Below are 12,478 nucleotides of genomic sequence, written 5' to 3'. Positions count from 1 at the left end.
CAAAAGCCTTCAAATGCTAAATCTTCAGCAGAGTTGGTTTTACAAAAACACAATGTTTCAAGCCGTGCTTGCTGGTACCTCATAAGATGTCAAAGTAGCAAAGTCCAAGCCCCTCAGATTTTTTCCAAATTTTGTTTCAAAGTATTTATGTCTGCAGGCTGACTGCTACTGTTGCCAGGCAGTTCCAGCACCTGGGTTTCCTTTTTTAAAATGTAGATTCCTCAGAGAAAGATCCTACAGTCCAAATCTTAGCATAAATCCAATGCTTAAAATCCTTTTCTGCATTAAAGTGATGCACTGAATGCTCAAATCCAAATTGTAAAAGAGTTCATTCACTGCCTCCACTCCTCCTGCTCTTTGCTTTGAAGTTTAGTGTGACTTCCTTTTTTTACGTCCTCCGCTTTCAGCCAAATTCAGGAGCTTTGATCTTTAAGCTTTGATCTTTAAGCTTAATTAAAAGTCCTTATTACTCACGGGTTGCTGCTTTCCAAGGTGCCAATTCAAGGAAGAAAGGTCAGCGCTCACCGGCAACGGCTTTGCGGCTTCACTCCGCCGATTGCGGAACGACCCTCAGCGCCGCAGCCTCCTCCACGATCCAGAGCCCCTTACGGGGTTCCTTCTGCGTCTTGGGGGCTGCTTCTGGCGCCCGCCGGGTCCCAAGACCGCAGGCTTCTGCCGCCTGCGGTTTTCCGATGTGGGTCTCCGCTTCGCCGTAGCGGACGACCCGTTTTCGCGCGGAGCTCCCTTCCCGGTTAGGAAAGGGCAGCCATTACCCTTCGCGCCGCCTCCGGAAGTGAACGGAGATCAGGTCAAAGACTCATTGAAGTAGGACACACTGAGGGAGAGGGGTGTGAGGAAGCCATTTTGCCTAAGAGCCTGTAGAGCCTGGAACCAGCACAGTGCAATAGAACACAGAGGGTTTACAGTAGTACCTCGGGTTGCAGACGCTTCAGGTCATAGATGTTTCAGGTTACAGACTCTGCAAACCCAGAAATAGTACCTCGGGTTAAGAACTTTACCTCAGGATGAGAACAGAAATTGTGCGGTGGCAGCGGGAGGCCCCATTAGCTAAAGTGGTACCTCAGGTTAAGAACAGTTTCAGGTTAAGAACGGACCTCCAGAACGAATTAAGTTCTTAATCTGAGGTACCACTGTATCTCTAAATGACAAATTCCTGTTTGAACATTCCATAGTAGAAGCAGTTTTCTTTCTTAGCCTCAGGGTTCTGATGATGTCATACGGGGGCAAGTCATTTCTTTCTCATTGTTGGGCCAGCAAAAGTGAATAAAACTCATAGATTATACAACATATAGCAAGGGTGGAAAATACGTAGCCTGCCAAGTGTTGCTGAACTACATCCCCCATCATTCCTTACCACTGGCAATGCTGGCTGAGGCCCCATGCTCCCCAGCCTGGCATACAGCACAGATTGTGCCTCTCACCAGTGAAAACATGTGCAAGTTGCCCCCCCCCCCCGAATTTACTGAACTCCCAGTGTGACGGTCACTTCCATATATTTTCCAGGTGAATGGAGTCTTTGTGGACCTGCCGTTCTCCTACGGAAATAAACTGAAGGTCTACATCAGCGGAGTCCATGGCTTCATCAAAACAGACTTTGATCTGAGAGTCAGCTTTGACTGGTACAGTTATGCCAGGGTCATTATTCCCAGCACTTATGCCAATGCTGTGTGCGGACTGTGTGGCAATGCCAACCAGGACCCCAGTGATGATTTTGTCATGAAGGATGGAGCTCAGACGACAGATGAAATCCAGTTTGCAGACAGCTGGAAGTTGAAGGAGGTCCCAGGATGCTCTGCAGGATGCAGTGACTGCCCAGTATGCAGTGAGGCAGAGAAGCAGACCTACAAGGGGGACCAGTTCTGTGGGATCCTCAAGAGAAGGGATGGGCCGTTCAGGCAGTGCCATGAGACCATTGACCCAACACCCTACTTTGATGATTGCGTTTTCGACACCTGCCAATACAAGGGTCATCATGACACTCTCTGCAGTGCCATCAGTGCCTATGTGACAGCCTGCCAATCTTTGGACATTGAGGTTGAGAAATGGAGATCAGCCTCTTTCTGCAGTAAGTACTGTATTACTTTCTGAATCTGGATCTGAGTTCAGTTAAATATTGGGTGTTGATTGTCGCAATGCAGTCTTAGCATTTGGAAGAAAAAAAACCAACCCACCATGAATCATTTGATAAGGATTTCAGGGTACTGTGTAAAAGCCAACATTGTATCAAGGATTGCTTAGAGAGTTGCAACTCTGCAGGAATACTAGGTGGAATGACTCCCTGTGCTTTGGTTTTTTCCTGTAGTGCCTCACAGACATGGGGCCGTATTCCACATAGCATTAAGGAGACTGTCCCATCAGCCTGATGGTATGATCTCCCTTCTTTGCCCCAGGGTTCTCCCAACTCCCTAGAAAAGATTTGGGGGGAGTGTGGTGGCATGCAGAGGGAAGAGAATGAAGAAAAGTCCCATTGTCCTAGCAGGCATTGCACTAGAACGTTGCTTTAGTTCTGCACATCCCAAGATGCCCAATTTGTGCACATTATTTTCCAACACCAAATTGAATGGAAGTATGTTTTTTTAAAAAATGAAAGATTTCTTGAACTGCTGCATGAGCACAAAGAAGGCATTGCATTGTTAAATTAGCAGTTACCATTCCCCCAAATACATAGGGGTGCTTCATTTCCACTCATCTCCAGAAATGAGTGTCAAGGAGGGGGTCACTTTCCTAAGTCCTCCCTCCAAGCTACTAATCAATCACACGCAGGCACTGAACAGGTTGCCAAGCTTTATTGACTTCTTCTCTGGCACCAGCCACAGAACATCAAACAGCAAGTTGAAAACATGGCATGTTCTCTCCCTTAGCCAGAAGGTTAGCTCGAAGATTTATAGGGGTTGGGGAATGCTGGCAAGAAGCCAGCCCCTTCAACTGCTCCCACTTTGGGAACTAATTGTTACCACCTTCCTGAGGGGCCCCACCCAGAGATACTTGCTCACAGGATCACTTCTTCATGACAAACCTAAGTTTTTTGTCCCTCATCCAGCCAACCACTGAATCTAGGCACCAGTTCAGAACAGTCACAGCCCCTCCTGACTCAGATAATAATAATAATAATAATAATAATAATAATAATAATAATAATAATAATAATTTATTTATTTATAGCCCACCCATCTGGCTAAGTTTCCCCAGCCACTCTGGGCTGCTTCCAGTCAAGTGTTAAAAACAATACAGCATTAAATATTAAAAACTTCCCTAAACAGGGCTGCCTTCAGATGTCTTTTAAAAAGAAGATAGCTGCTTATTTCCTTGACATCTAAAGGGAGGGCATTCCACAAGGGGGGTTCCACTACCGAGAAGGCCCTCTGTCTGGTTCCCTGTAACCTCACTTCTTGCAATGAGGGAACCGCCAGAAGGCCCTCGGTGCTGGATCTCAGTGTCTAGTCTGAACGATGGGGGAGATGCAACAGAATAAGCACTAGAATAAGCAAACCACAGGTATTTTTTGTGGTGTGTGTGTTAAGAGGACATTTTGAATCACATGGTGCCCAAAAGTCTTCACATAATAACACTTTGGTGGTGCTTTTGCTGAGTCTTAGTTATATTCCAAAGGCTGGTATAATTGTCTTTATTCTTTAATTCCAGGACTTCCCTGTCAACCCAATTCCCACTATGAGCTCTGTGGAAGCGGTTGTCCCAGCACATGCCAGAACCGTTCCTCCACCATAAAGTGTGGTGCACCATGCGATGCACCATGTACTGAAGGATGCTTTTGTGATCCTGGATTCGTGCTCAGTGGGGATCAGTGTGTGCGTCTTGCAGATTGTGGCTGTGTGCACCAGGGCAGATACTACAAAAAGGGAGAGGAGTTTTATCCCAGTAGCTCCTGCCAGGAGAAGTGCCGCTGCCTGGACAATGGAGCCACCAAGTGCCAGCAGTTCTCCTGTGGAGCGCATGAGGAGTGCAGGGTGGAGAACGGCATCCAAGGCTGTCACCCTGCAGGATATGGTACAGCTATAGCACTTGGTGACCCTCTTTATATTTCCTTTGATGGACAAAGTTTTCACTTCCATGGCTCCTGCACTTACACCTTAGCCAAAGTCTGCAGCACAGACCCTCGGCTACAGAATTTCTCCATTTTGGTGGAGAATGAGAAGCTTGGAAATGGACACCTTGCTCAGATAAGGAAGGTTGTGGTCTCTGTTCATCAGCACACTATTGTCCTTGAAAGGGGAAGGAAATGGATAGCTATGGTATGTATGGACTACTAATATCATATTATTTCAAATAAAAGGGACGCGGGTGGCGCTGAGGTCTAAACCACTGAGGCTCTTGGGCTTGCCGATTGGAAGGGCAGCGGTTTGAATCTGCTTGGTGGAGTGGGCTTCTGTTGCTCTGTCCCAACTCCTGCCAGCCTAACAGTTCGAAAGTACACAGTGCAAATAGGTAAACGGCGTTTCTGTGTGCTCTGGTTTCCGTCACAGTTTCCAGTTGTGCCAGAAGCAGTTTAGTCATGCTGGTCACATGACCCGGAAAGCTGTCCGTGGACAAACGCCAGCTCCCTTGGACTGAAAGCAAGATGAGCGCCACACCCCATAGTCACCTTTGACTGCACTCAACCGTCTAGGGGTCCTTTACCTTTACCTATTATTTCAAATTAATAACATGTCCTTCTTATGCAAAGAGAGTCCAGGGCAGCTTGTAGTCATAAAATTACAGGAAACCCATTTGGTGTAATAATTAAATGGGGTTATTTTATTTTAAAAAATGATGACATTTCTTTAGATCACTGGAATGAAAAACAGCATGTGCAAAAGGATGTGTGTGTCTTTTGTATTTGTGTGTGCTTGAGAATTTGTGTGTGCTCAGAGCTGACCCCCATGAATATGCTTCTTTCTTCTTTGCTGAGGCAGGTGGATGGAGAATTCTGCACTTTGCCAGTGAATAGAGACGAGGGGAAACTCTGGATCACTCAGGAGGGAATCAATATAATTGTCCATGCATCCTTTGGCCTCACAGTTCTTTATGATACCTCTTCCTATGTCCGTGTGACTGTCCCCAGTACTTACCAGGGACACATGTGTGGTTTGGGTGGCAATTTCAATGGTGACGAGAGGGATGATTTCATGCTGCCTAGTGGGGAATCTGCACAAACAGTGGATGAGTTTGGGGCCTCCTGGCAGGTCCCTCTGGATGGTGCCATCTGCTCTAATGGCTGTGGTGAGGAATGTCCCACTTATGATACAGCCCAGACAGCACCGTATGAGAACGATGACTCCTGTGGAATGATCACGTCTGAGACAGGACCATTCAAAGACTGCTCCTCATTAGTAAGCCCCTCGGATTATCTTGAGCAATGCCTGTATGACTTGACTGCGGCCAAAGGGGAGGAGGAGTATCTCTGCCGGAGCCTTCAAGCCTATGCAGCTGCGTGCCAGTCTGCTGGAGTCAAGATTGGAGCCTGGAGAACAAAGTCCTTCTGTCGTAAGTTGGATGAAAAGGTTTCTTCATCTCTGCCTTTTCAGTAGTGAGCCTCCCCCAAACCCAAAGTAATCTGAGCTACTGGTTGAGTTATGTAAGTTTCAGTGCTATGCAATCACGTGTTCTCTCACCTTTTTCCTCAACCTTTTTCTCCCTCTTATCTTTCTACGGGGTTCCTGTTTTTCAACCCACTGCCTTATTTTGCAATCTTTCTTGACTCTTAGTAAGAGGGCCTATGAATGCAGCAGATCTGGTTTACATTGTTAAGTAATGCACATTGCCACTCTGCCTGGCATGGGATATCTCAAGCCAACATAGGATACCTCAAAACAACAATTACCTAATATTACCAATATTTATGATTTACATATTTAGTCCCTGAGAGGTTGGAATGTTTGCGAACATTTCCAAGTCAGCTGTAGTGTCAGAAGCTTCTGTGCCATAATACTGATGAAGCAAAATAGTTGAAAATAGTTGTTTTCATTTTTGAAAGCCTCCCTATTCCATGCTTGTCAAACATTACTTTTTCTGCTCTCTCTCTCTCTCTCTGTAGCCCTCACCTGCCCAGCCAATAGTCACTATGAGACATGCACAAAACCAGTTTGCGATTTCAGCTGTGCCAGCTTGTCCACTCCACTCCAGTGCACCAGAAAATGCTTTGAAGGTTGTCAATGTGATGATGGCTACTTATTTGATGGAGATACATGTGTGCCTACAAACAAATGTGGCTGCGTGCATGATGGTCTCTACCTCAAAGTAAGTCTTTGTATCCCAGTTATTGGGGTTCCCATATAGAGGGGCCAGCACAAGTGGTTTATAAGGATGGGAGAGAAATTTGATTCAGTTCACATATAAAGGTGAACCTACTTTCCAAGACAATGCGAGAACTGAAACATTGCCATCTTTTGAATTTCGCACTTCTCTGAATGTAGTTCTCCAGCCAAGTAATGTGTGTATAGAAATGCATATATTTTTGAAAACAACATGCAAGATGTGTGCTTTGCAAAGTTGTATATATTAGGCAAAACTGTGTTAAAAATGTATAAGAAGAAATTTTCACTAAAACGCTGATGAATTTTCACAAGGACTTTTATAATAAACATTCACAAAGTGATGTGGAAATGTGGAGAACTGATAGGGAAATGGAGAGAAACCAAAACAGATTGATCAACAACGAAGGATATGATTTTACAAATAACACACATACCTCTAATGGAAGGGATAATGCGACTGCACTCATGTCATGCTTATGGCCTTCCTGTGGGCATTTGGTTGGCCACTGTGAGAACAGAATACTGGACGAGATAGTCCTTTAATCTAGTAGTGATCTTACATTCTTAAATAAATAAAACACATTTTTATAAGATGAAGTAGTTGTTACTGGTCTGAAGGAGGTAGCTGTGGATCCAATGCTGAAAACCCTCTTCAAGGCACAATCTAAACCCAGGATCCATTTGGATGAGTGAATTTGGAATAGGCAGATCTCCAGCTGAGCCTCAGCTAAGCCCAGGGCTGGCTAGGACATTTTGCTGCTTAAGATAAAACTTCCCAGCGCCACTTGGTCAGTCACATGACTAGTGTAACCCTGTGCAACTTAACATTGACAAAAAGGGTGGTGTAAATGAAACTCTGCTTCAAAGTCTTGTTTTCTCTCTGCCAGTCTCAGGCCAGCTCAGCCATCAGTAGCCTTGCTACTGAGTGGAGTTTGGAATGGGGTAACGTACACTGGGTTAGTTTTCCTTAGGTCAGAAATAAACTTGTGCATCTTTTACATGGGGAATCAGCATGTGAACATTCTAAATAAGCTAACACCATTAAATAAAAAGAAATTGCTGTTGGAATGTTTGCATTATTTTCCAGCTCCCCTAACTTTCTTTCTTCATCCGGGAATTTCCCAACAGGCTGGAGAGAGCATCTTCTCAAGCAATTGCATGGAGAAATGCACTTGCGGTGACTTGGGCAAACTTACCTGCGTTAACAGCAGCTGCCAAATAGACACCTGCACACTTAAGGATGGTCATCGTGCCTGTGAGAGCATGGAACGACTGGAGGGCGAGTGCAAACTCACCCCTGGAGCCCAGCTCAGTTCATTTGATGGTGCCTCAGGGAAGTACTTCTGCGATGGAGTTTATGACTTGGCCTCTGTTTGTGACGAAAGTGCCCCCTTCTGGTTCAGGGTGTCTGTCAGCATTGGAAAGGACAATGAGGATGGCTTGGTAGCTGGGAGAGCAGTCTATGTTTTCTTCCCTGAGGCATCCATCACTGTCAAAAAGAACAACAGGACATGGGTAAGTAGAGTTCAGGATGGAGTATGCCATGGGGAAAAATATATCTAGTTCCTAATAATATATATATCTTCTTATGACTTGTCTATGATTTCATCACTAGTCACTGCAGCTTATTATTTGCTTACGTGATGTGTGGGCTTATCATAAAAGGTAAAGGGACCCCTGACCATTAGGTCCAGTCGTGGCCGACTCTGGGGTTGCGGCGCTCATCTCGCTTTATTGGCCGAGGGAGCCGGTGTACAGCTTCCGGGTCATGTGGCCAGCATGACTAAGCCGCTTCTGGCAAACCAGAGCAATGCACAGAAACGCCGTTTACCTTCCCGCCACAGCGGTACCTATTTATCTACTTGCACTTTGACGTGCTTTATAACTGCTATGTTGGCAGATGCAGGGATCAAGCAATGGGAGCTCACCCCGTTGCAGGGATTTGAACCACCAACCTTCTGATCGGCAAGTCCTAGGCTCTGTGGTTTAACCCACAGCGCCACCCACATCCCAGGGCTTTTAAATGAACAGAGAGGAAGAAGCCCCCAAATAACTTGGACCCCCCCCTAAATGTTTTAGTTTTTAAAAGTCAGTTGTTCAACTCTGATTGTTTGTGAAGTCTGAAAGTATACATCAGGGATGGTAGTTCTGTGGCCCTCCAGATGTTATGGGATGACAACTCGCATCATCCCTGACCATTGGCTTTGTTAGTTGGGGTTGATGGGTTGTTCACAGGGTCCCCACCCCTGGGACATATCCACAATAGTTTGACTATATTGGGGAGTTTAGAACTTACAGGAAATTCACAGTATTTTCAAAATGACCTGAGCCAATTGTCACGTGGTATACCTGTGAAGCCACAACCCCTGAAATAGCCATAGATTATTCAAAGTAGTCCTTGTTTACAATAATCCTACTTGAGGCTTCCTTCACAATAAAGTGCAGGACCACAGCTCAGTGGCTGTCAGGTTTGAGGAATCCTCCCCTCCCCCCGATGGCACCAAGAGGCAGGAAATAAAGTTCTTACGTATTATTTATTCAGTCATCACGATAAAAGACAAAGAATTTCGGCCATAATGGAGCTGCTCACACTGAGCTCCTCCCCCTTCCCTCTCTAGCAACAACACCTGCTTCTACGATGTCTGTCCATGGACAATTGTCTATGTGCTCTTTGTTCTAGCGCTCTTAACAAAAGCTGCATTTTGGGAGAAGTGGGCTTTGGGTATGCTGTCCAGTGACGTGTCAGGTAGTTTCTCTGCCTCCATTCCTCCTTCTCCTAACACAACATAACTCTGTCTCTGAGCTGCTATCTTCCTCAAAGCCCTGCTGTAATTCAAGGCTGCCTTCCTCCTCCCTGGAAGTTACAGGAGAAGGGGGGGGGGCGGAGATCTCCACCATTTCCCCTCCTCTTCAGTGACAGTGGCAGAACATTTGCTTTGCATGCAAAATGTCCCAGGTCCAGTCCCAGCTAGAACTGGGAATATTCCCTGCCTGAAACCCTGGAGAGCTTCTGCTACTCATTGTGGACAATAATGAACTAGATGTACCCAATGGCCTGACTTGGTCTAAGTCAACTTCCTATGTTACCAAGTGGATTGGCTGCTTCCTATCATAAAATAGATTCTCTGGACTTTTTATATACTAATTGGCATTTGCTTGGTTGGGGAAATATACAGTAATTAATCCATGGAAATAATTTAAAGTTGCGCAGTCCGACTAGCTGGAAGATTAAGGTAGGTCCTCTTAAATAATTGCCTCTGATCCTTCCAAGACTGTTTATAGAGGCACTCACAAGACAGAGTCCCCTGCCAACGCGAAAAATGAAATGCCTGCTCATTTTTAATAATATGATACTGAAGAGTAATGGGGGCAATCTCATGGTTTATGACAGGAAACCATCATTTTTGGATAGGCAGAGGTTTTCCATCACTGCACCTCCTTGATGGAAGATTACATTTTTCATCCATTTTTGCTTGCTTAGCAGCTGTTAAGGCACAGGGCCTAATTCAACCAAAAGGGCGTATTTCTCAAGAAATCTTCTATCTCATTCAACAGTGGAAGGCTAAAGCAAAGATAGCTTCCAGATGTTCTTGTACTGTAGCTCTCATGATTCATTGGCCATGCTGGCTTGGGCTGATGGAAGTTGAAGGCCAGCATCTGAAAGGCCATAGGGTTATGATGATTTCTTTGCTGATCCCTTTGCTCTTCAACGGTGGATGAAATTCGGCTTCTCCACATATACCTTTGTGTTCTTTTAATCAAGATTAATGGACAACTGCAGAATAACTACTTGTCCCCAGTTCTGTGCTCTCATTCGCTATAAGAATACCTGCACTCCTGTCAGTCAAAAAGTTGGGGCAATCTATCCTTTTGTTGTTGTTTAGTCGTTTAATAGTGTCCGACTCTTTGTGACCCCATGGACCAGAGCACGCCAGGCACACCTGTCTTCCACTGCCTCCCGCAGCTTGGTTAAACTCATGTTCATAGCTTTGAGAACACTGTCCAACCATCTCGTCCTCCATCGTCTCCTTCTCCTTGTGCCCTCCATCTTTCCCAACATCAGGGTCTTTTCCAGGGAGTCTTCTCTTCTCATGAGGTTGCCAAAGTATTGGAGCCTCAGCTTCATGATCTGTCCTTCCAGTGAGCACTCAGGGCTGATTTCCTTAAGAATGGATAGGTTTGATCTTCTTGCAGTCCATGGGACTCTCAAGAGTCTCCTCCAGCACCATAATTCAAAAGCATCAATTCTTCAGCGATCAGCCTTCTTTATGGTCCAGCTCTCACTTCCATACATCACTACTGGGAAAACCATAGCTTTAACTATATGGCCCTTTGTCGGCAAGGTGATGTCTCTGCTTTTTAAGATGCTGTCTAGGTTTGCCATTGCTTTTCCCCCAAGAAGCAGGCATCTGCAGTGATCATGGAGCCCTTTAAAGGTAAAGGTAAAGGTACCCCTGCCCGTACGGGCCAGTCTTGACAGACTCTGGGGTTGTGCGCCCATCTCACTTAAGAGGCCAGGGGCCAGCGCTGTCCGGAGACACTTCTGGGTCACGTGGCCAGCGTGACATCGCTGCTCTGGCGAGCCAGAGCCGCACACGGAAATGCCGTTTACCTTCCCGCTGGTAAGCGGTCCCTATTTATCTACTTGCACCCGGAGGTGCTTTCGAACTGCTAGGTTGGCAGGCGCTGGGACCGAGCAGTGGGAGCGCACCCCGCCGCAGGGATTCGAACCGCCGACCTTTCAATCAGCAAGTCCTAGGCGCTGAGGCTTTAACCCACAGCGCCACCTGCTCTGGTTGTGAATACCTAGGGAGTTACTAATATATGAATTGTGAAGTTGACTTGGTGTTGTTATTTAGTAGATGTAGCTTAAGTTTATTTAGAGTTGGTTCTAATGTTTTCTTGACTTTAGATGCTTAATGCAAAGTTAGCCTCTGGTGTATTCTACATGTTAATTGGCTTTTGCCTTTATTAGTTGGTGTGAATTCTGAGGTTCTTGCTGGCTTCTTGGCCTTCATCAAAACAAGATCTCATGCCCCAATCTTTATGTGTTCCAGGTAAATGGACGTCCAGTAAGCCTGCCATACAAGGTCTCTAAAGAGGTGTCTGTGAGCAAAGTTCACAATGGGATGCAGATTGACCAGGCCCCTCAGGTGCAGGTTCTCCTTCATCCCAGTGGAGAGGTGAGAGTGAAAGTCAGGAAATCCCTCACAGGGAAGCTGTGTGCCCCATGTGGAAACTTCAATGATGACAGCTCTGATGATCTGAAGATGCCCAGCGGGAAGGTGGAAACAAACATTGCTGAGGTCCTACATGCCTGGGAGGCCAGAGACTTCTAAAAGGAACATATTTCTCTGTGGGCGGCTGGTCTTTCTTAATGCACAAGGACTGCAGATCTGCTTATTTTCAACTTATTTCTGAGCAGAGATGTAGGCAATTACACCATAGTTTCTCCTTTGGAAAACAACAACAAAAAACACAAAAATGGATTTTGTAAAATTATATTTGTAGAAGCAATCCTGAGCTGACAATAACAAGGCTGACTCTTCAGTGACCCATTAGTTACATTAATACTTAATTGCACTGTTTATGATGAACACTGTAATATTATCAACTGAAAAATAGTGAACATCAGATATAAAATTATTATCCATGGCAGTGTGGGGAAACAGTTTTGTGGTACCTTAAAGACTAAAGCTGTATATACACAGTATGTTATTGCACACATGGGTCACAAAGATCATGTTTTTCTGTGTGGCACTTTTGTCTACAAAGGAGCACCTCCATTTTAAACCATTCAAATGTTTATTTATTTTTTAGAAACCCTATATTTAGCTCTATTGAGCTTGCTTCAGCATTTTAGTGTGAATTTCTCCTAAAACAGATTTTAATATAGACTTTTGACTGGTGTCACATTTTTGCAAGCATTTCCCCATAGTATAATGCATTTTGTATGTTATTTTCACAAATATATTCATTTTTATGCACAATTTGCCCTAATGTATGCATTTTTATTAACATTGGTGCGTGTATGAACTGCGTTGCCAAATTTGGTTAAGTGTGAATTTTGAAGGACAGTTGTTTCTTGGTTCTCATATTGTTTCATAAAGTGTGGATTTGATAAATTCAGCTTTAAATGTGACTGAATCAAATTTCTGCCTCGGCCTTGGGTGAGTTAGCAGTGGTAACAAGAAAGGCACTGAGTC

At 45.0% G+C, this 12,478-nt stretch overlaps 1 protein-coding gene across 1 annotated transcript in view; it reads left to right on the top strand.

The window, feature by feature from the left end:
- Positions 1–11,930, top strand: part of LOC310850527 (IgGFc-binding protein-like) — a 62,443-nt gene extending 50,513 nt beyond the window's left edge. Inside the window, exons 18-23 of the mRNA XM_083752048.1 lie at positions 1,525–2,086; positions 3,664–4,271; positions 4,932–5,502; positions 6,053–6,255; positions 7,401–7,787; positions 11,330–11,930. Of these exons, the coding sequence (XP_083608174.1) occupies positions 1,525–2,086; positions 3,664–4,271; positions 4,932–5,502; positions 6,053–6,255; positions 7,401–7,787; positions 11,330–11,611 (2,613 nt within the window). The 3' untranslated portion in view covers positions 11,612–11,930. The remainder of the gene's footprint in view (positions 1–1,524; positions 2,087–3,663; positions 4,272–4,931; positions 5,503–6,052; positions 6,256–7,400; positions 7,788–11,329) is intronic.
- The last annotated feature ends 548 nt before the right edge of the window (positions 11,931–12,478 follow it).

This window comes from Podarcis gaigeae (assembly GCF_964106915.1).
Source record: "Podarcis gaigeae genome assembly, chromosome: 8".
Lineage (NCBI taxonomy): Eukaryota > Metazoa > Chordata > Lepidosauria > Squamata > Lacertidae > Podarcis > Podarcis gaigeae.
The sequence above is the reverse complement of the archived record's forward strand: the minus strand, read 5'-3'. Positions and strand labels throughout refer to the sequence as shown.